Source organism: Falco cherrug, chromosome 3, assembly GCF_023634085.1.
Source record: "Falco cherrug isolate bFalChe1 chromosome 3, bFalChe1.pri, whole genome shotgun sequence".
In the NCBI taxonomy this organism is placed as follows: Eukaryota; Metazoa; Chordata; class Aves; order Falconiformes; family Falconidae; genus Falco; species Falco cherrug.
The window spans coordinates 94,812,647-94,836,884 of record NC_073699.1 but is presented as its reverse complement, the minus strand read 5'-3'; the positions used below and the strand labels follow the sequence as shown (position 1 = coordinate 94,836,884).

Here is a 24,238-nt window from a genome sequence, read left to right as displayed (position 1 = left end):
ACCAAAAGGCCTGCGTGGTATGGTGGTGCTCTTTTCTTTGATAAGCAACTTGTAGTAGCAAATACGCAAAGAATGAAAACATGCTTTCTTAAAAAGCTGCTTTCCTACAAGTGTATTTGACATGGGAATAATAGCGAGGAAGTATTGTGTGATATTTTGGACAACAGACTAATATTAAAGATTAGAACCCTTTATAAGAATAAGGGAGGCCTGGGAAAGTGTTCAGTAAACTCTTGAATCCTGATCTGTTAAAACTGAGCCATAGTCCCCTATGTTTCCAGAAAGAATAACTTATTGTTAAACTGTAGGCAGTGTGAAAGGGATCTCTTCAGATGCTTTAAAAGGCTGCTGAAGCACAAGGTTATAACAAGGCCAAATCTGTGTAGCTTTAAAGTGCATGCTGTTTTGTGCCCAAGCAAATGGTAGTACTCCAGGCAGTAATGAAGTAGTAGTTTGAGCAGGTGTATTGCATCCAAGACTTGCTGGGGAAAAAGCTAACAAAAGCAGAACAAAGATGGCTTAAAAATAAAGGATGGTGAGACTCCTGTATTTGTGAACTACAGCTGTGGTAGTGTTAAAAGTGGGTATAATGTGTTAAGGTATATTTTTTTTTTTTTGTTCCCGGAGAACACAACTCTCAAATTTGAACTCTGCCTCATCTTTCCCTGAAAAGATCAAGGTAGATTTTTGAGACTTCATATTGGTCTCTCTAAGCCAGTCATTGCAGTCTTAATTTCAGTAGGCTGTCTTTCTAGCCTCTCATGTTAGTAGTCTTGATTATAGATTTATATTAACAAAGATGCAGTAAAGTGTCAACATGACAGTATTCCAGTTCCTTAACTGGTGAGGCAAAACTGAGACTTAACGTGTCTTTCCTTACCACTTTTGGTCTGTTCAGCTCACATGGAAACCACAGTTTGTCCTGCCTTAATTGAGTTTACCCTCTACCACTTAAATTCACATAATGAAACCATAAATTAATAGCAAAGAATACTTGGAGTTAATGTCCGTAGCCATACAAATGCCTGAACAAGATGCGTTTTCAAGATGACCTCAGTGTATGTTCTAGTAAAACAGATACAGTCCTGTCCTACAGGGCCTGGATGGAGCTAGACAGTCAGTCTGGTTTTCATTCAGATGAAGCTGTATTGGTGGAGCATGTGTGATTAAAGCATTTACCCTGAAGATAAAATACAGTATTATGTTCACTAAATGGGAACCATTGTAACCAGCAATACCAAAAGCTGTCAGCTGAGGGATCTCCCAAGCCGGTGGCAGCTGCTTCTCATAACAGACAAGCACAAGAGGGCTTGGGTCCCTTCTCAAAGAGCAGCATCTGAATGGATGGGCTGGAGCAACTGTTTCTGGCTTTTCTTAATCGTTCTTTGCTCTCATCTTGGTCACTGAAGTAAGTCTGAGCACAGCATTTTTCCATGTGTTTTGGAAAAGCATTGACAATGTGAAACAAACTGAGAAGCTGTAGATAACCAGTGCCTTGTGTTTGCTTCCAACAAAAGTCAGGACCGTAGGCACTGACAGGGTCAGCCTAAGGTATCGCAGCAGCAGGGGTAATAGCAGTGCTGCATATGCACTGCCTCTTTGTCGTGGTCCTAGGCTCCTCAGCAAGCGTTCCTGGAACTGGAGTTAGATTAAATCGGGCCTTTTAACTCTATGTGTACCTTGACTGTGTCCAGACAAACAGGTCCACATTCTGTCTTCAGCTGGAGTATTTTTTCCATGAAAGCTGAACCAAAGAGCCCAGTCCATCCAGGACACTGAGGCATACTTCCTTGCACAAGCCTGGGTCCACACTACTACAGAAGTGAGCAGAGCACAGGACCTTACCCTGACAGCGTGCTTGATCCCAGCCTCAGCTGGCCAGTCCACCAGGAAGTTTCCAAGAGAGACAGAACAGTTTTCTTTAGCAGGAGCCTACACAGAAAGGAGGAGTCTTAAAATACCCTGGTGCAAGTTTCCATTGGAAAGAAACAGCTAGAATTGAAATAGCATCTGATGACTTATCACATACAGCATGGCAAACACTGCCCCCAAAATAACAGGGTATAATTAGAAGCAAGTGTAAATACCCTCACAAACTTGATTATGAAGTGTGTTATGTTTTCCTTAGAGCCAGTATTTTAAGACTTGGTTAATGCTTGGTTGGTTGTAGTAGTGGTTCATTGATGGAGTGGAAGTATTTCTCACAGCTGGAAATGTCGTTTTGCCCAGCTAATCCTAACTGCCTGCTACTATAAGCAAGCTGAAAACCACGAAGCACAGCTTGCTGTTAGGCCCCACAGGAAAGGCTGCTGTCTTTCAGAAAGGAAAAAACCCCAAGGGAAATGGAATTTAGCTTGTATTTTAAAAAACACACTGCACGGGGATGGTCGCCTTTCCAGTCTGTTAGGTGTCTGACAGGTGGCAATACTGCAGCATCCTATTGCCACCCCCCACACCCCCTCCCAACTAAAAGGTATGGCAAGGATGAAGTATGAGGCACTGGCTTCACTCAGTAGTGTTACTCCATGCCCATAAAGGATGAGTCGTTCCCTCAAGGTCCTGTTGAGGCTGAACTGCCTCTGCTCCTCTTAAAAGCATCTCACTGGGTGTCACTCACTGGTCCTTAGGTGGAGCGCTCCTTGTGGTTACTCCAGTTTTCCTTTAGTGGAGAGGGCCATCATGCCATCACCCGGTCATTGCTATTTTGCTGAATCTGTAGAATTGCACCGAAACAGACGTTACTGGTTCACTGCAGCGATAATAAGTGCCGGTCACTAGGATCTGTTGACAAACTGCAAAGCGATCCCACAGCTGCAGTTCAGCAAAACACTGCCACGAGGAACCCTGGGAGGAGCTGCTATCAGTTCTGGTGAAGCGTTAAGGTCACATTAAGTGCCTTCATTTTTGAGCAGGTGTTTTACAGCTGCTAAAGAGAATATTTTGGTTCAGAAAAAATTTCAAACTTCTTTATGAGAGGTGCATTCACCAAACAGTAATAGCCAAATGCATTAAAAGCAGCGTCTGGCTCTGCATCCTGTACCAAAGCACGTTACCACCAGGTGCACAGGTTGCTCAGTGCTGCAGATCCCCTCCGTTCCCTTACCTGCAGTCCTGGCAAGCTTTTCTAACCAGCTCGGCGCCGATCCTGGGCTCCAGGTAGCTGCGCTAGAAGGCCTCTGTGGTTTCAGCTCCAGATGGTACTGGCAGATAATGATCTAGACAGGAGGTCAAAAAAATCAAACTGGGTACGTTGTGGTGCAGCCTTTTCCCAGATTGCTGTGCATACACAGGCAGCTCGATACTTTGATTTTCTGCAGCTGCGGAGTATGCTGGAGCTGGTATATGTACCCTTGAAGCCTGTAAAAGCTTCAGTCATATAAGCATCTTGAAGGCAACAGATGAAATGGCGTTAAGTATTCTGCCATCGAAAAGGCATTTACTGGCAAAGTGAGCAAATGTACGAGTATTGTATCCCACTCGGCAGCAGAGCATGCGAAGGCGTGTGTCCTCCCCCGTTCTGCCTCCTCCCCAGCTGCTACCTGGGAGCCCTGCGCATCAAGTAGGGCTACACTTCAGTAGAAATAGAGGAAAACAGCAATGAAAAAGGTTACATTTTTGTGACCAGATTTTACCCGGTCGCTTTTCCGTTCCCAAGCACAGATCACGTGGTAAAGCCGAAGTTGTAAATACTTGGGAGAAATATTTATGGATCAAAGCAAGCCTACATCCCACAACTAGCACTGCCGTCACCATAAAATAAAACACAAGTATTTCTTCTGGGTGCAGATTCATTAGAAGTTAGATGCTGCTCGTTAAAAACAACAAACCTAGTTGCAAATCATTCTCTGTATGACCAGGTAACAGGAGATGGGAGGAAAGGTTAAACGCATTGATTGCTTTGGTTACCCAAATGCAACTGGACTCATGCCTGCGCCTACTCCCTGCCTAAGGGCAGGGGCTGCCAGCCCTGCGTGCACACACGCTAAGGTAGGACCATTTCTTTGCATACGTGCTGCAGGGAGGACAGTTCTGCTGTTTCTCATATCCCAGCTGCTCAGGTCGTGCATTATCGCAGAGCCACTGACCCCTCTGGCTGACACCTTGTCCTGCCTTCGCACATTTTTACGAGTAGCACAGCCGCGCTCTCTGCACAGTTACAATCTAAAAATTCCTGATGTGAAGTCAGCCCTCGGCAGAGCTGGCAGTCACCATATTAACCTCTGCCTCTGAGATTATGAAAATAGATCAGGCCTCGTGTGATGAAAAGCCTTTTCTCCGGCAAATTTCTCTCTTTATTTACAGCCTCCTGATCGCCGATGTTCACAAACTGCTTCACAGCCCTTTGCTGAAGGGGCCTAGAGAAATTCAAACGCTTTCACAACAGCGTATTCCAAACACCCATTGTCCAGAGTTTCCTCATACACTCCTGGCGGTTTTCCCTGCCAAACGAGAGATTAATCTGGCACAGGAGAAATAAACAACAAGCACAGCAAAGGAGAAAGCTATTTCCAGTTCCTACTACTCAGAGGATTGCTACAAGGTTTTCCACTGCCTTACACAGTGAGGATCCGTGAGCCAGAGAAGTCTTCCCGCTTGCTAGTATTTAACATGAAAGACTCCCGCTTCCTTTGAGTGTGGGGAGTTCTTTTTTAGGCAGAGAGGGGATCTGAGAACTGAAAGCAGGGGCAGTACTAGAATTTTTGGAAAGCTTCAGCAACGCTTCTCAGCTCCATCTGTGCTTGGTTTCAGCTCTACAGGGCTGTTTCAGATGCAGCCTGCAACGGAGGCACATCGGCCCCTTACCCCCGAATACTCTGAAGGTTTTCATTTTGCTAGAGAATTCAACTTTTTCCTCTGTCACGCACCCCATTAGCACCGTGACACACGTGCACGTCACTTACCTGGGGTAACGTGTAGCCAGCAGCAGCAAGGTAGATGTTACTGTATCGCTAGACATCCATGCAGTAAGACCGACGGCACGTCAGTCGTGTCCTCACGGCTGGCTTCAGGCGGGCCAGCTTCCCTCTGCCTCTCCACTCTCTTTCTCCCAGGTGTTAATCCATTTAATTCCTTTGGAAAAAAGAGATCTTACTGGAAAAATGTTTTGGTGGGTTTTTTGGTTTTGGTTGTTTGTTTTTTTTTTCAGTGCAGAACTGCTGCTTCATCAGCAGCGCACAAATGCAATACTTCCTGCTCACACTGCTCTCCTTGCCCACACCCTTCCTTCCCCCCCAGCTTTACCAGACCTCACTGCCCAGGTGAGGCCACTGATGAGCCCCGGCAGCACACAGGGATGCTCTGGCAGCCTTTGCTCCTGGAAGAGGTGATGCTGGCAAGATCCTAAAACACCAAATAATTCTGCCCCAGAGCACCCCTCTCTGTGCTGTGCCCCCCACCCCAGTCCTCTAATAAGCCCCAAGCAAACGCGTACCCACCACAGGACAAGCGAGTCCGTAACCTTCCACGGGCCCAGGGGGGCACGCCGCCAGTGCCTGACACCCGCTCAACATGGAGAAACACCTTGTGCTTACTTGGTATCAATCGTCCTTCCAGGACTGGCGAGTAGGGTTACATCAGCTAAAACCGCATTGCCAGCCGCTGAGGTGACTGGGAAAGGTGCTGGCCAGGCCACGTTGGGAACGGCCAAGGGCCTCCAACGGTGTGTCTGCAGGACACTGCAGGCTCTGGAGGGGGTGGCAACAACACAACACTTCTGCTGATGTTCTTGCTTCAAAACCAGAGGAACAGACTGCAGCCACACACCCCTCAGCAGAGCTGCTGGCTCAGGAACCCCAGCTGTGCTGAACCCCCTGACATTTTAGGGATAGTTCTGCTTTCTCTAATCCCGCGATCCAGCACGGCACTAATGGCCTGAGACTAGGGAAACCCTGTGATCTGCCAGCAAATCTGCGGGTACCAGCAGCCACCAGTTTCCAGGTAATGACAACAATATGCCCCTGGACATCTATTTCCCCATTCCCTGTGTGTGCACGTGAGGACATGGAGCAAGGAGCTCCCATGTGCTGGAGGCCAAACCCAGGAACTCCGGAGCACACCCAGGACCCAAAGCCCATGGGTCACCACAGTGACATGGTGCTGGCCACCTGCAGGACACACACAGCCACACAACCCATCACCTGCCCGGGTCAGCCACTGCATGGGCAGTCTGAGATGGAGGTACCCAGTCAAATAATGTCATCCCACCAGTAGGTTAGATACATGCCTTTTCCCACACGTACATATATTTTCTTCCCCAAACCCTGAACGATTTTTTGGTGAAACATTCGGCTCCTCTCCAACACAAAGAAGATCTTCAAAATCCCCCAAGTCAAACTGTGGCTGTTCCCTTATTTAAGCAGATTGGAGAGCAAAGCCCAGCGTGTTCCCTGCTGCCGGTTCACCGGGGCAGCACAGGTGAGGTGCAGCAAGGCTCTCCCCTGCGCAGGTGACTGCAGTTACTGCCAAGGGAGGGGACATCACGCAGATCCTGGGCTGGAGAGCTCAAATGGCCCGGTATCACCAGACAATACCTGTGCGTTGTACACGTTTTACTCTCCGATGTTGGTTGCTCAAGTACCCAAGTTCTGCAAAATGCCAGCGTGGCCCATTTTTCCGCAGTCCAGTAGTTGGAGATGGTCCCATTAAACAAGCTGATGCATTTCTCCATCCTTTTCCTGCGTTATCGGAGTGGATGACAGAGGACGGTGCCTCTTAGACTGTCTGACGTACAGAAAGTGCCAGTTGTTCTGTGCTGGGGTCTTGCATCTCTGTTTTGCAGATAGTTCTAAGCCTCAGGGTTTCCGAAAGTGACATTTTCAATCCCATTGTAACTACAGAAATGCCTGAAGAAAAAGGCACGTGTGATTCCCCAAACTGCAGGCCCTTTGCTGCCTTTGCTAGTTGAAACACGACTAATTTAGGAGACTTTTTCAGCAGAACACAGCAAAACACTGTTAGTATCAAACGCAAATCATTTTTCATTGTGCTCACGTTCAGAAGACCTAGGTATACAGCGCCGCCACCCCTCAAAGGCTGGGTGCTTTGTGACAGCTGGGTAACAGAAAACAAATACTTTTATTCCTTCCTTTTTACCAGTTTGCATTTCTTTGGCAGTAAAAATGTAAAAGGTGCTCCGGCTGGACTCCGTGTCCTGCTTTGGGACAGCCAGTTTCCACCCAAGCCCGCTCTCTCAGGCCAGCCCTCCTGCCCATCCCCATGGTCCAGAGCCCGCAGGTTCACACTCCACGCTTGGAAAAAGCCACCCTCCTGGTGGCCCTCGCTGCCAGGGGCATCCCCGTGGTGGCAGAGGACTTCGGCCTTCCCAAACCTTAATGCTCTGGGGAGAGGGCACAGACTCCACACCGTATCCCAGCACTGCTGAGATAGATCCACAACACGGGGGCTGTGCCACTCTCTCCACCCATGTCAAAAATTTAAAAAAAAAAAAAAAAAAAAAGTGGGGAAAAAAGCTTTAGGGACTGAGGCAAGGAAGCAGCAAGTTGGAGGAGGCACATGGAGATGCCACCACCACCTCCCCGTTCCGATGTGATGTTTCGGGCCAGCTCCAGCTATGCTGCCAGGGGAGACAGTGCGGGAGGAGCGGGGGCAGCAGGGGGGGAGGGGGGAATGCCAGCAGGGAGCAAAGTTCGGCTGCCCTGCCCCAGGTCACCCTGCCGAGGCAAGGGCAGCAGGGAAATTCCCAACTTGGGAATAGTCACAGTCAAATTTAGGTAGGAGAAAAGGGCTGGGCCCTTCCCTGGCCAAGAAGGAAGTGCTTTTTTAGTTGCCTATGTCCTAAGTAATTAGTCACAATCACTTCCTAGCCACGAAAACTTACCCCATTTGGGTTTACACCTCATGACAGCTGTAAAACGCACCTTTGGACATGAGCTTCCTTCCCATCAGTCTCGTGAGAGGAGGCATTTCTCAGGCCAGGGGGTGGGAAAGGGAAGAGAGTGATTTTCTGCAGGTTTCCTCCCTCCGAAATCTCGTTCCCAGCCCATCAGCCCACCCAGGGGTAGCTCACAGAGCCCCGCTTCGCCAGCCACCCTCGGTTTGGGGCAGAGCTGGCTGGTTTTCTTTTAACCTGTCCCTGTTTGGTGGTGAGGGACCAGGTCCTCACCCGAGAACAGTGCTGTGGGGAATTTTAACCTCTGTCACGAAGGTACAGGAGGCTAGAGGGAGGAAAGCAGCAGCAGTTTACCCCCTGGGTTTGTCTCTCTGATCCTGAATCTGGTTTGTTTCTCCACCAGAAAGAACTATCCCACCAGGACTTAGGAAGATGTGGATGCTTCAGCTTCGCTACAACTCCCTGGCCTACAGAGCTAGATACGCAACTCAGATGATTCTTTGGCTCACCGTCCTGTGAAATGCATTTTATTTATAGGAAAACATATGAAATGCAGCTAAGGCAGCTCTGACAAGCTAAAACAAAGGATTTCTTTTTTTTTTCTTTGACACATGCATGTGGCTTTTGAATACATCCTGAAGATTTCACAGCCATACACATTTATGAAAGAAGAGAGAACTATGCTGGCAGAAACCTCCTTAATTTATACAGAAAATAACTGACAGACTGTTAATCACCACAACGTGCTGGAAGGATGCTCACTTATGTCATCACAGGGCTACCGTTTATAAAAAAAGGGAAGAGAACCCTGACCCAACACCTGTGCAGGAAAACCAGCACCAAAGTACTTCGCTGCTGTCTTCGGAAGCCCCATTTCAAAGGGGCTTGACCACCAGAGAACAGCAGTCACAATGAACGTGAATTTTCAAAGTGCTGCAATCCTCTCAAACTCACTTCAACTGAAGGAAGAAAAACTGTGATGCTGTTTGCACAGATAAGCTCCAGCTTGTATGTCATCCTCTGGCAGAGAAGTCTGAAAACAAGTTACAACAAACCCACAAGAAGAGCCACGTCCATTTTGTAACCTATAATTTTTAAATATAACATTTTATTGCTTAGATGGTTTGATACAGAACAAGTTTTACTTTTTATTTTGAATTTGGAAGTACTGTACAACTGAATAAAAAGAGGAATAAAAGTACCAAAACAAATGTGTGATTCTCTGTTCATGTGGCATAAACCAGTCTTGTACACAATTCGTAGCAGCAGTTTAAGTTCCCTTTAGAAAAATATGAATTCTACACATTTATTACTGTTTCCTGCATGGGATGAAATCACTAGGATTAAACTTCCTTCGTGGAGAGAGAGAGAGAGAGAGAGAGAGAGAGAAGAGAAAGGAGACACACAGAGAGGAGAGCGAAGATGATGAATCATTCTGAAAATGGAATCAGACTGTCACATAGCCCCCAAAAGTTATTTCACAACAGCCTCAAACAAGGTTCTCTTTTTTTTCTTTTTCCTTTTTTTTTTTTTTTTTTTTTTTTTTTTGCGCTTTCACAGTCAAGTGCTTAATGTAGTGATTGAATTATCTCAATGTTAAGTCCATTGCAACTCAGGCAAAAGAATTTCAGAAGATCCTTTTTTTTTGTTTGTTTTTTGTTTTTTGTAAAAGCCCTGAGAGAGGAAAAAAAATAAAAAGATTCAAACAAAAATCGTATAGAGACAAATTAGCTGAACATGCAAACTAAAGCCTAAGATTCACCCATAGTTTAAACACATTATGAATTTCACAGTTTAATATTGGGGGAGGAGGGGAAACAAAAAAACCCCAACAACAGCAACGGTTCTCAGTCAAACTCAACTAATAAAAATGTCAATAAAATGTGGCAAGACCTTATACTCTACTAGGATATAGATAAAGGCTAAATAAAGCTTTAAATCAATAGTGATTATTGCTAGCAGATGTCCCGGCAGGCTGCTGGGAATTAATTACTTGCTACATTGTTCTGCAGCATATAGTTTAGTAATGGCTTCTCCCCCACAGTATTGCGCAGTTTAGTGTGGAGAGTTGCAAAAAAACCAAAACAAAACAAAACAAAAAACCAAAACAACAAACCAAAAACAAAAAAAGACAAAAACCAAAAAATACCCAAAATAATAATAATTATTATTATAATTATAATAGTAATAACAATTTAAGGGATGCATGAACTGGTTTTAAGTAGAATGCACCTGGATAGAGTTTCAAATGTATCATTGGTTGTGATTGATTTATCTATATCTGGCGTTAGCTTAGTTTCTGAACTGGTTCAAACATCCCTATTTAGAAAAAAAAACCCAACAACACACAAAAAATAGAAATCACATATACCTCAACCATTTTTTCTTATTCTATTTGCAAGAATATTACTCGAGAACGTTTCTCTTCCTTTGAATTCTGGACAGTGAGATTTCAGTCTCCAGAAATTTTCGGAGAATTTTTAATATAGATATAGATATATATAGATATATATATATTATATAATATAGACTGGGTCCAAGGCCCACTTCCTCCATGTCTGGTGAGAGCAGGAAAAGCGATTCTGCGGGGGGAAGGAGGGAGGGTCACAGTGCGGGCTGGGCTGGGGGGCTGCAGTGGTGGAATAGCACAGTGAGGCTCCGGCAATGCTATTATGGCTCTGTCTGTCCCAGAGGTCATGACTGAAGGACAATTAACAAACAACAATAACGACAACAACAACAAGGACAACAAAAACGCTGGGCACTCCTAAAAATGCGCAGCTACAGTAGGATACATTTCGCTTAACCCCTTCAATATTGGTGGCTGGAGTGTCACCTGTTGCCGGCAACAGGAGCCATTCGGAGAAATTCCAGCTGCCAGCATTAAAGGGGTTAAAATTATCGATATGAAATTTAGACACACACCTCAAGTCTTCAAGCATCAACCCCAAAATCTCAGGAAGAATTTTTTTTTTTTTAATTTATTTTATTTATTTTTAACATGTCTTATATCTGTAGTTTTATTACCAGTAGTATTTTCTTGCTCTAGACCATGACAGTAGCAAGATGACGGTAAGGCTCGCATTTCTCCCTTGCTTGCTTTCAACTGGAAGACGGAATAACTTTGCTCTTTAAGTAACACACGCTGCCACCGATCTGATTGCAACAAGATTAACCTAGTACTCGCAGTGCCTTTCTGATGCACTTGGAGGGGCTTTACGCGGCCCTGTTCTCGCACACTTCTCCCCCCAACACACACGCACGCACACGCACGCACAAACACGCACTCGCACCCCACCACGAGTGAGATGTTCCCCTGTACAGGTGTGATGATACCTCGCTGGCCTCCACTTGACTCTCCGGTCAGAGGAAGGGTTTCATTTAAAGTACAGTAGAAGAGCTGCAACATAAGAAGAGGAGCTGGTGAAAGCATTAAGTCAAAAACATTTCGAGAGGGGATCCAAGCTGCATTACACATCTGCGTGGGCAAATATTGCCCATTGGTTTCTGCTGACTGCAGAGACAAGCGAACTGATGGATTTTTATAAAATAATAATAAAATAATAATAATAATATACTGAAGCAAATCAAACATATATAACAGCGGGTGCGTAATTTCCATAGGTTACGTTGCTATGTAACTCTTCTCTGTATACACGCCTAGTCCACGATGGCCAGAAAAAAACCCTAGGATTTAGAAGACCATTTGTAATGCTGAAAAAGTGGAAACAAGCTTGAGGTTGAAATTCATTGCGTTTCCTGCTCCTGGCTTGAACCACTTTGAACACCTTCAACTGCCACGTTGTTATTGCCTGGAACAGGCTTAATGCTCCACCATGTGGCAAATGCAAGAACATCTACTGAGAAAAAACAATAAATCAACATCTCCTCCGCAATTCCTCCGACTATTTCGTATGAAATTCACATAATTTTTCTTCCAGTTATTAGCTGTGGTATCCAAGGGCCTCCCACCCCACTGCCCCCATTTCCAGCTCAGAGAACAAACACAGCGACTATCACAGATATACAAGAACAAGCTCACGCACACCAATACAAAAGGTAACATTAATGCTTAAATGAAAAAGGTCCTCTCCAAATAATTCATTAAAATATTAAAAAAAAATCATTTTTGAAAAAAAAAAATCTATAATACCAAAAGATCTAATAAAGTAGTAAGGCACTCAAATCAGTATATACTGTAGTCTCTTGCATTATTATACTGAAAGGCATATGGCACCGCGTCCAGTCTGCCATACTCTCCCCACAGCTGTAGGTCGCTCTTCCAAAACAAGACTCCAGAAACCTTGCTCTGCTGGCTTCAGCTTGTGTGCTGGGATGGGTCCGACTTCCTAGCAAGTTATTCAACCCCCAAGAGCTGAGGCGCACTGTCTGCAGAGGCAAGGATGTGATTCATGGGAGACTTTTTGTTGTGCAGCTCCAGCAAGTCTTGAATGAAACCCGAGGGCCTCTCGTGCTCGGAGCTACCCCGAGGCTCCTGGTCTTTTGCGGTCTGTTTCTGTGCACTCTTGGTGGGCTCCGCGAGGCAGGTGCTGGCTCCTCGCCCGCTTGGCCTCTCCTCTCTGCAGGGGGAGTCCTTGACCGTGCTGGCCAGGGACTCTTTTCGGCTCCCCAAGAGGGACGTATGGCTACCGACGCCCCCCCCCACAGAGTCACACTCGTTTTCTGAGATGGGATTGGCGCCACTGTGGCTAGACTCATTTTCGCTGTCTTCTCCGCACCTCGACTGGGTGTCCTCCTTGTCGCTCTCCTTCCCATGGTTTCGGGCATTTTTGACTTTCTGGTGTATGCGCTGGTGACGAACCAGGCTGTGTTTCAGAGTGAAGGTCCGTTCACAGGTTTGACACTTGTAAGGTCTCTCACCTGGAAGAGAATTAAAATACAAAGGTCAGCTATAAAGTCACAAACGTGCCTCCCTCTTGTTTCAATCGGCGCAAGATGCTCTACACTTTGGAAATTCGGCACCTGTATCAAATGTGGACGTCACATTTATGCAGGTTTTTTCCTTTTGTACCATTGAACTAGCTGATGACATGTAAGCAGGAATACAGATAAATCTCCTAAGGTACAAATGAAAAATCAAACCTAAATGTGTTGAGATTTCTACAAGCCCGGTATGCCCCTGCACTAGGGAGGGAGGCAGACCATAAGCCCTGGGTGCTCATTAGCATCCTGTCCAATTTAGTCAGCAGCTTTTCTGGAAGAGGTCTGCAGTCGTCCTCTGGACCTCAAAAGCCTTTGTGAAACCGGCCCACCCCAGGGGCTCCTGGCTGCAGGTCAGCCCCTGAGACACGCCGAGAGAGGGCCTGGAGATGGGAGAATGAGGATACTGCCCAGGTAACCGTGATCAACAGCACTTAACAACTGAACTGCACGTAAGAAAGCATCTCCCTCTCTCTCAGATGCTGACAGATGGGCAAGGATTAAATGCACAATTTAATCACTGAAGTCGAAGAGAAGCTGCCAGAAATTACCCTCGCCACAACAGCCCCTCCTCTTTCAGTCAGGCAGAAGACAGTATCGCCACATTTCAAAACAGACACAGGACAGCTAAAGGACCTAGATTTGTCAGGCATTCGTGGGACACAGCAGATGTCTGTTAGAGGTGATCAAAATTTACTGACTGAGTGAAAGGTGCCTGCCTCAGGATGTTATTTACAGAGCTGCTGGTGTTCCTCAGCCCACTGGTGCCTTAGGACAGGAGTGACGTGCCAAAGCCCCTGAAAAACCTCTTCATACCCATGCCAGAAATGCTACTTGCAGGTCTCATTTTGCAATCTTAAGCTGCAGAGCAGCTGCAGGCATCCTCTGCTGTAATCAACAGGTGGGTTGCTCCGATCTCAGAGCTGCTTTTTGCACTGGAAATGCTTCAACATTTTCCTAAGCATGAGCTCATCAGAAAACAAAAGCAACCACAGCCCCACAGACAAAATTCCCCCAAAGTCCCAACCAAGCCTCAAGGTGCTACCTACTCTCAAGAACAAGGTCCCACCCTGACCCATCCTCTATTTCCAGCTGCACCTACTAAAGACTTTTCAGTGCTGCAATTCCATCGAGACACCATCTTGTGCCAATGAGCACAGAGAACGAAGACAAAGAAATGCGGCTCATTTCTCACTGGTAATAATGCTTGGGATCATTAAAAGAAAACCTATTACAAACTTGAGGTGGCTGGCTGAAATGTGCAAGTAGGTCCCTGGGAAGCCAACACTTCTCTCCAGTGTCCTGCTTGGGCATCTGCTATCAAGGCAGGGCACAGACCCCTGGGAGCATCTTTGCCCAACAGCCCTTGCCCACCCGGCACTCGGCTGTAGCTGATGCTGCACCCTGGCTGATGCTGTGCTTGGGCAGGCAGCACCAGAGCAGCCCACAGCTGCTTGCTGGGAAGCAGCCTGCACTGGGCAACAAAACATTTCCAGCCTGATTGCCATTCTGTAGGCAGGCAGAAGTTTCTTGCACACTTCACCAGCGTGTCCCAAACGCTCCTCTTCTGAGTAAAGAAATCCCAAAACCTTACAGTTATCCTTAAAAAATTCCGGACATTAAAACTGAAGCATAAGCCACGTTACAACCTGACAGCATTTTGTCAATATAGCTGAATAACTGGGAGGGAGAGGAGGAGGACAGTCAACCCACAGTACTCAGGCAAAATCCTCAGCTGAAAATGCACTGACCTAACTGAAAATGCTCTGATCTAACAGTGGGGATAGGTGCTATTTACATTTATTAAATCTGAAGAAAGCACTGTCCCAGGTTCCTGTTCAACACCTGTCCTATGTCAGAACATCCTTCAGTGTCAAGAAGAGTCAAAATGGGAAAAAAACATACCGACAAGGCCCACATAGCTCAGCATGCAATGAAAACGATTTAAAACGTATGTTATGGGAACCTCCACGGGCACACATCATTTGGGGGTAAAGCTCAGTACTTCGATATCAGCACCTTCCAAAGCTTCTGAATTAGTATGGAAAATAGGCACAAGAATGGGACCTGTCTCACTTGTGGCTCAATGCCAGAAGAAACCAGGTCCATTTTGCACTCGATAGGTCAGTATTTATGATTTAGAAGGGTAAAAATCTGGTTAAGGCACTAGTCCTTGGTGTAGTTTACTCAACATCACTGTCAATTACAGCACAAATATTTTGTTAATCACAAAGACCTTGTCTTCAGCAGAGAGCACCTTCAAAAGACACAAAATGTCGAACTGCACCAGTTTTCACAGGTCAAAGCAGCCTGCTGACAGCTAAATGCATCATTAATAACAATGAATGATTAATTCACATTTGAGCAGGCTTATGGCTTCATCTTATTTGCAAGGCACTGCTGCAAACTGCGTATCGCATAAAGAAATCCCACGTATTTTAACGGACAAACATTTTACTACCTGTGTTCCACCTTCCCTGCCCAAGCCTGAATGAAGAGCAGGGTGCCCACTGTAGCTTTGCCTGTCACTCGAGCAGCAGGACATGCAGATCACCAGCACACTACCCGTACCAGGCTTGGATAATCAGAAAAAAACAGACTCTCTCTCTAAACTTCCACTCAGAAATGAAGTCTTATCATACCCTGCCAGGTTTCTCCACTGCTCATCAAAATACTGGGAAGAGGTAGAGCCACACGCACATGACAACGGACTCAGGCGCTGGACAGAACAACTGCCCAGGGATCTCCACACTTGCCTTCACCTCTAAATTCTGCAACCAACCATGGACAAAACAGTTTGGGCACTGAAGATAAGGCAGCGGTGACAATTCCCGCTCCCTCGATAGGCTCCGTATGCAGCATAAGGACTGGGGCAGAGAAGACAACTTGCAAGATACCTGTAGAGATACCTGTAGGACTAAACACAGTGTCTCCAACTTCAAGTGCTAGCAGCAATCGTGTACCTACACAGTAGATGCCTCAGCTGGTGGCAGACCTGCCTGTAATCTGTTCTGCCCTCAGGCCTCCTCTTACCTGTATGAGACCGCATATGTCGCGTCAGATCTTGCAGAGACCAGAAACGCTTGTTGCACACAGTACAGACTTTCTTTCTTTTGTCTGCTTTTGCAGTACTCTTAGCCCCATCAGTCTTTGGTTTTTTGTCATCACTGCTCTTCTCAGTGGACTTTCTCTCTGTGCCTTCCCCCTCAGAGATGCTTTCGCTCTCTTCATTTTCCTTTCCTGTTGCCTCACAGTCCACAGGAGACTCCACTACCTTCAAGTCCATCGGAGACTCTTCCTGCTCAAGACCAGAGTCCTGCATCGAGGGAGCTCCTGCACCATCCTGAATGCTTTTGCTTTCATCCTCACTGCTCCTTTCATCCTTTCTGTCCTCACGAGTGTGGGCCTTTTTGTGACGGCTAAGAGTGCCAGCAAACTTGAAGGTTTTGCCACAAATGTCACAGGCATGTTTCCTTTCAGTCTGAGAACTGCTGCCTGCACTCTGGTCACTCTCTGCCAGCTTGAAGTCCATTAATTTGCTGGCAAAATTGAGGTCAAGACTTTTGTTACTTACAGAATCTTCCTCAGGGCCCTCTTCATATCCATCCGCTTTTTCTTCGGTATCCGCTTCTGCCAGAGGGGAGTTAGCTTTTTGCTCCTCCTTCAGGCTGCGCTCACTCCCTGGTAGCTCTGTTATTTCCTCTGGCTGTTCCTTCTCGCAGGAGGTCAGGTCCAAGACTTCGTTCCCTGTAGCTAGTGTCTCTGCATCAGACTGGCTGTCTGCAAGCAAACAGAGAGAAACTTTCAGTGGGATGCTCTCTGCTAACTCACAACTACCGGCAGTAAGGCTGCAGGCGGACCCACGAGCACTGCTTCTGACCAAGTGTCCCGACATCTGTTTCCTCTCATCTGTGACCCAGGCCAGCAACTAAGAGCTGAAAAGAGATCAAAACACCGCAGAACCCAATTAACAAGATGATTAAAAAGCTGTAACAAAATGCTTTCTTTTTCAAAATACATTCACATTCTCGACAGTTTCTTGAAGTCATTTTTAAGACAATCACTTCTAGCAGAGAACACAAAAAGCTGAGACACCAAACAAGAGTTGAGGTCACTACTATTACAAATACACCATTCCAGAGATACATGGATCTATTATTTATAAACTCATGTATGAAAAATACGCACATAGATCGAAGTAATATACATCCACATATTAATCAAACTGACTTATAAGTAGCAGAAAAAGCTTTTCAAAGGGAATGTAAAAGCCTCATGCAACCAGCTGGTACAATTGGATGTTAAAGGTTAGAGCAGACAATAACACAGAGGTCAGTTTAAAAAACTGGGTATATATCATATAAGCAAAAGATGCAGAAGTTTGTCCACATGTAGCTCTTTGACACACCACCTGGAACCAAACGTAAAGCCAAGGTGCAGTAACAGGCAGCAGCCTTCACTGTTTCACAATTACTCCAAGAAGGCGGCAAAAACCACCTAAGATGTCCACTTTCATGACCACCTCTGCTTCCTTATCAGTTTGTAGCACTAATGTTGCTGAAGAGACATAACATGTGTCCAAAAAATTAGAACAGATAAGGTGCTTAGCGCTTAAGGAGAACAAAGGGCTGGAGGCGTGTCCCTTCCAAGTCTATAAAAACAGTGAATGTGTAAATAGGAAATTAGCTGGACTGGATCTAGAGGCCAAAGCTGACGGTGATGCATGGCATGTAACTGCATCCCCAGTGCCACTTTCCAGCAACTGTTCCAGGACACACACTTTGCAAGCTGTGCTTTCTGAAAGTTGAAACTTCCCTTGCTTTAAGTCCTCCACCCCACCTCCTTCTTGCTGACAGCAGAGAGCCAAGGGAGCGCACAACCTACCATGCATTTCAGCATTCATCTGCAAGCCCGATAGCTGCTGAGTAACTACAGGGATTTAGAACCTCTAGTAGAGCAGTTTAAGTTCTCCATTTGACACAGCATAACATGCGCTTGTCTCCAGATTGCTTAGATTTCCTATTACAGGCTTTTTTCATAAGGAAGGAGTAATGACAGAAGATAAGAAGATAGTTCTCAGGCACTTAGTGGTTCAAATGCAATCTTACAACATGACTTGCACTGACCCTATCTCCTCACACAAGTGATAACAAATGGCCATTAAAACAAATGTCAAAGCTTAGCAGCATTAGGAATTGTGAACAATCACTTAATAGAGCATAATCCCCAATACACTTTTTCTTGGGGGGGTAGAAGGGGGAGAAGTGGCCTGTCAAAAAAAATAATCTCACCTTTTAATCAAAACAGATCCGTTTACATAGACAGCATGGATTACACAAAAACTTTCCACAAAGTTCATTGCTCATCTAATTATCTGCCCATTAAAACACGCAACCGAGCCATAATCTGTGTATAATGCTACAGAATTTGAGATTGTGGGCATCTGAAAAACAAAGGTCACCTACAAATGCCCTCCCAATCTCCATTTGAATTTTGTGTTTTGACTCGTTGATTATCTCTTGGCTATATTAAGGCAAAGAAAGAAAAAGAAAAGAAAGCTACTATGAACAAAAAGAGGCCGTTTGTAAAAATCAAGCTGAAATGCTGATGCATAATAATTAAGGGGAAGCACTGCTCCACCACCCAGAGAAACCGGAGCCAGGCACCTATGAGTAGCCAGGACTACACACCGTGCTCTTGCTTACACACAGGTAGCCGGGACGCACAGCTGCCTGCACAGGCAAGGGAGCGAGCTCCACACAGGGGAGATGTTTAAAAAGGAAGCACAGCTACGGGTTCCTGCCTGCCGCCTTCTTCCCCACACCGTGTCTGGGGACAGGAGGAGCACATCTGGCTTTTGCTAGCAGTGGCTCACCTTGGCCCAAGAGCGGGGATGAAAGGAAGGATTAACGGCCACCGATGCGACTCCCCACTGCTGCCAGAAGGGTCCTTGTCCTTCCTTGGTGACTCACTCCCGCCCCAGCCCTTGGACGGCCCCAACATTCACACAGGGTCTTTTTTCACCAGAGCACAGGTTTATGCTGGACTGAAGTGATGCTGTAATCACCGCTGCCTTTAGGCAAAGGGCAGGAGGGAAGGGAAACAAGAGGGAAGAGCCTCCTCCCCAGCCGCCTTTGGTTGCTACCATCACAAAGTGGATAATGGATGAAGAGACAAAAACGGAGTGGCAAAGTGGGCCTGAGGTGCAAAGACCTTGAAGTGACACCAACAGAAAGCACCCAGAACAGCTGCTGTACCTCTGCCATCGGTGCTTCTCCCCAGCAAAGCAGGCACCTCCCAGCAGAAATGGGCCACCGGGTCTCATCCCCAGTGAGGCCAGCAAATGGCCCCCCAAGAAGATGCACATTAGGACCAAGAAAAATTGCAAACGCAGCACCGAGGAGGTTCATTAGGGAGCAGGGCAGGAAACCATGTGAGCTCTGTTAGGCTGGAGAGGAGTGAAAAGCAGGAGGAGACCAAGATGGAGAGAGCTCCTCTTTTATGTACCCAGAGAGATGTTTTGTAACTCTTTGCTGACCAAACTGAAGAGAGCCGATGCAGAATGAGTTGGAAATATCAGGAGCAAAGTGAACAAGGGCAATATACACTGGTAGAACTCAATAAGAGCAAGCCCAAACCAGAATGTCTTAAACCTCTCAAATGCAAAAGTCCCAACTTTTACATTCAACACATCATATACCGTAAATGATTTTCCTATTTCCCCGTAATTTTCCTTAACTTTTTCTTCTTCTCCTTAGAGTATTTCCAAAAATATATTAATTTTCTTATAGTATATTCATCCTTCAGTGAATTGTACCCAAACTCTCTCTCCTTTTTTCCTCTCCTCTGTGCCCTGGGCCCCTTCCCGGCTGCTATTCTGTTCTCGTATGGCTGACCTGCAATTACATTTTCCTGTGCACAAGAGAAACACTCCAGGGGGTAGGTGGTCCACAGGTAAGTGATGCTGTCTTACTAGCACAGGCAAGCAGATGAGGTCAACATCAAGAAAAACAAATGCGGAGTTTAAATAATGTGCTTTCATGAAGGGCAAAGACCACTTCAGACCCTGGGAGCACGGATGTATACAGACTATCTCTTCCGAAGCCAGCCTGCCCCCCCTGAATGAACACACTTAAAACTCAGTAGGGACGTGGCCAGAAACGTGCTGACACGCGTACGTGCCTGGGTGAGCGCTCCTCCTTCTTACCTGCACAAACCAGACCTGCCGTTTCCTTTGTCAAGAAGGAGTTTCACAGGTCCCTTATGAAACTTCATGCATATCATAAAGCGGCAGTTCCTGACTAGTTGAAGCTACTCTGTGGTTACCCCCAACCTGCATGGTTGGTTTTGCAGCTGGTGAAAAAGTGAGCTGCTTTGCACAAACCCTGGCTCTTCGGGGATGGGTGAGAATCAGCCCAGCTCTGCTGCAGGTGAACTGGAAGAGCAGCAGCGGAGCCGTGAAGGCGTGTGGGAAACACGACGGTCGTGAAGACAGCTGTGTCAGGTCTGGTGCTGGGTTTCTCCCACAGTGCAAGGGATGGCTGGAAGGGTAGTCTCCTACTGGCAGCCACTCCATCCACTCCAGCAGAGGTTAGGCTTGGCCTACGCTACTGTTTTTTCCCCATTTATATGACTGTCTGCAGCAATAGAAACACTGCTGGCCATATAACTCCAGCAGGCTTACATCTTACACAAGGAGAAGGATTTTGACTGAGCCTTCAGACCTGAGCAAACATGCCTCCAACGAGGCCAGGCTCCTCTCAGATGAGTAATTCCTTTTTCCAGAATTTTGCTGATTTATGGTGCAGAGAAGTCACTTGCATCCAGGCGGTGAGGAAAGCAGGGTGCTCCGGAAAGGCGCCTTCACCCCTTTCCCATCTTTCACTTAGTAAGGTTGTAAAATGCTTGCCGGTCCATCTGTTATCCCACAGATATTTACACTACACGAGTCAAGAGGACCGGAGCGGACAGATCCGCCTGCCAAGGCTCCCACCCACTGCCACTTCTTCAGCAACCATGGGAGCAGAATACATTACGTTGTCACAGACAAGTAGAGCTTGTGTCACTCCTCTGAAATGAAGATAAGAAGGTGACACTATTTCATGATGTCAATTCTGACACTGATGTCAAAGAACATGGGCAACGTCAGACAGAGACAGGAGATGAGCAGGGAGGTAAGGACATACAGAGGAAGGCAACATGAAACAACCAGCGGTAGCTCAGCTGCTGCCTCATCAGCTCCTGGGAAAAAACAGACTTCTCAGGAGATATATTCATAAGCAAAACCTCAAGGACTCCATCTGAGAATCCAAAAACTTTTCCGCTTGCATGAAAGAAACCACTATATAGTTGTAGCCAAAATCATTTTTCCTTCAAACTGTGGAAAGAAAAAGACTGTTTTGCTGAAGTCTATTTACAATTCAAGTTGCAGTTTTCAGTCAGCTCAGTCAAAAGGGTCTGCTTAATCTTTTATAGGTGGCAAGAAAGAAAGAAAGAAAAAAAAGGAGTAAACTGCTTTCCTGCATACACAAACCAAATTACCAAGAAACACCAAATGTGGAGAGTTTCAGATAGAAGCGCAGATACAGATCAAGGTGGGCAGGTTGCTGGTTTGATTTCTGTTTTCCCATGGTTTTCGTTTTTCCTGGAACTACGGTGGAATAGAGAGTGGAGCTTGAGATGCTAAGGAGTTATTAGATAAAACAGGGCGTTGTACTTGAATCTATTTTGTGACTAAAGCAAGTGTTTATTGCCAAACATTCCTGACATCGCAACAGAAGTGTCAGAAAACCCATCACATAAGTAATGCTCAGAACTGGAGCAGACAGAGCACGGGAAATGGGTGTTGTACAAGCAGTTGGCATTATCAGTCAGATGAGCCAACAATTTACTATTTTTCCTCCATTAACTGAAATAACCTCAGCTAGTCTTGTATTTTACAGGAGATGCAGCCACCACTAGGTGGTAGCAGCCTAGTAAATTTGGGATTTTTCGCACCCACTCACATAATGCTGCTCCTACTTCCACCCACGAACTGGAGAACATCTTTCCAACCTGCCGAGTCAACTTGCAGAACGTTAGGGGTTATCTTTGTCCATTTTTACTGTAATCACTCTAAACACTAGAATTTAGCCACCTTCATTGCATCACATGTACACACACAAGTTAAATATTCGCCCATCGCCCACAGTTGAGGAGCTTTGGTCATACCTGCATGCCTTTTGAAATGAAAACATTTGAGATAGAAAAGGACTGTTTACAGTAAACTAAACTGAATATATCAGGGGGAAAAGGAGAAAAAACAATTCTGGAAAAAAAACCCCACTTTTTGCCTTTGGCACAAGGTATGATTCCCCAGTACCTGCAAGGGAGCAGCTGAAGTGTTCATGACTAGCTCTGACTGCACCTACCAAGTAGAAATCAGCATTGACGCAGGGTGGGTGGGGGAACCCAGACTTTCAGCTTATGGTGAATTCCACCGTTCAGCAGCAAGGCAGTTTGATGTAGAGCCAGCAATACAATCAGCAAGTTTTATACCATCTCCTCACCATCCTCCAAACAACAGCTCTAATGCTCAGGCCAACCTCAGTGGTAAGCAACTCTTGCTTTATCCTAAGCTGCAGCTCTGGAGCAGCTGTTAAACTCTGCCTGACACTGAAAACGCAGTTTCAAGCCCTTTGCCCTCTAGGAAATATAATTCAGAGATACAAACAGCTAGAACCGTTTTGAAAAAACAAAAAGTCTCCCACTATACCCAGGGCTCACATGATTTCTGGAGGAATCACAGAGTGGCAGATATCTAGAGCAAAGATGAATTCTGCTAAACACTAATTGGAAAATTCACTGTTGAGTGTACTTACTTTGTCAATATTTGCCTAGTTAGCACAGGGAAGTTGTGTTCAACCCTCTCACGTTAGGGACAAGCCTGTTTAAGAAAGGGATCTTTCCTTAGCAAAGTCTGTATTACGTAAGAGATAATCCCTTACCCCATTCCCATCCCACATTTCTCCTCCATCAACTCTATTTTGTTGCAAGAAGGGAGCATTCAGAAAGCCCTAAGGAGACAAAGGCAGGGCTGCTTTTAATGTGATGAAAGTGGGCGATTCATTAAGTTGCTTCACGTATTCATTGTATGCTTCCCTGCCAGTACAGGTCTCCCCTGGTCTCACTGCTGCAAACTGGGCGAGATGTCCTCAGTTTGCTTCAGGTTCTTTAGAACATTCCACTCCTCTGCACGTAGCAAGGATACACACGAGCCCCATCACTCAGACAGCCTCCTCATCTCTGAACCCTATTCAAAACCACCATCCCGGGTTTTTCTGGTTTAAGACAAGACCAAAAGAAACCCTCTATAAACTTGGTCCCAGTGACACTCTATTGAATTGCACTTCCTGTCTAACACCTCGTCCTAAAGCTTTGCTTCGTTTATGGCTGACCAAACACCACCCAAGCATCTCCCTTCATTCCCTTTCCTTCTGGCACACAGTGAAAATCGGGGTAATTACCCACTTCCAAGTACAGCCCTCACATGGGCTCTGTATGTGAATGCCAGGCACGCTACTCACACACATGCTAAAACCAGCGTAAAATGAGAAAGAACCCCATTTTAAACTAAGCCACAGTTTCAAATTGTTAATTTACTTCCACTGATTTTGAAATCCGTTTTTCTTGGGACAATGGAGGGAGACCACAAGTCCACGGCTGTTGAATGATTTTGGACCATGATTAAACACCACTTGATGAAGCCAGTTAGAAACACGGAGCTGTGTTACAAAGTGCACGCGGTAACTGGAACAGTATAGGAACGGGGCTCCTTCCTTGCTGTCTGAAGCTGCTATTTGAAGACACAAAGCTTCTGACAGCAAAGCCAGTTTCAACAGCATCTAGCCCCAGCACCTCCCAGGAGATGCTGCCAGCTCCACACCTCAGCTGCATCAATGTGCTCTTTTAGGCCCGCACCGCCAGCCAGGTCCGGGAACCGATCTCAGTTCCTGCCGGTCCCTCCCCCTGCCCTTCTCATTTTTTTGGTCAGCTGGGTCAGCTACAGCTGTGGGGATGAACAGTTGGAAACAGGTCGAGCCAGTATGGCCAAGAAGTGCTTTGTGTTATCCAACCATGGCCCAAGGCTCTGTCTGCTGGGGGCAGGTCAAACCACTCTGACCAGCCCAGTGCCGGCTGCTAAGAACAACATCTACGTTCCACCGAAGTCCTACGCATCCTACGTGCTGCGCCGGCGCTCATCTCAGCAGCTTGAGAAACGCTTGCCTCCCACTGCCCAGCTCAGCTCCATTAGCATCCCTCTGACTACCAAGAAAGTTTTCCACAGGCCCAAGCAGGACATTTTAGTTTCATTCTGCCATGAAGACGGTCAGAGGTGAGCCCTTTCTACAGACTTTTGTTCTGCGAGGGGATCATGTTATAACATGAGTCGTCTTCTCTCACGCTGCA

At 46.2% G+C, this 24,238-nt stretch overlaps 1 protein-coding gene across 8 annotated transcripts in view; it reads right to left on the bottom strand.

The window, feature by feature from the left end:
• Positions 1-8,937: 8,937 nt before the first annotated feature.
• RREB1 (ras responsive element binding protein 1) overlaps positions 8,938-24,238 on the bottom strand; it is a 125,905-nt gene continuing 110,604 nt past the window's right edge. For 7 of the 8 annotated variants that reach the window (XM_055704321.1, XM_027799273.2, XM_005434890.4 and 4 more), the window contains 2 exons: positions 15,824-16,570; positions 8,938-12,730 (listed from right to left, as the gene is read on the bottom strand). In XM_055704321.1, coding sequence (XP_055560296.1) covers positions 12,207-12,730; positions 15,824-16,570 — 1,271 coding nt within the window. In that variant the 3' untranslated portion in view covers positions 8,938-12,206. The remainder of the gene's footprint in view (positions 12,731-15,823; positions 16,571-24,238) is intronic. The other variant, XM_055704325.1, reaches the window with a different exon arrangement.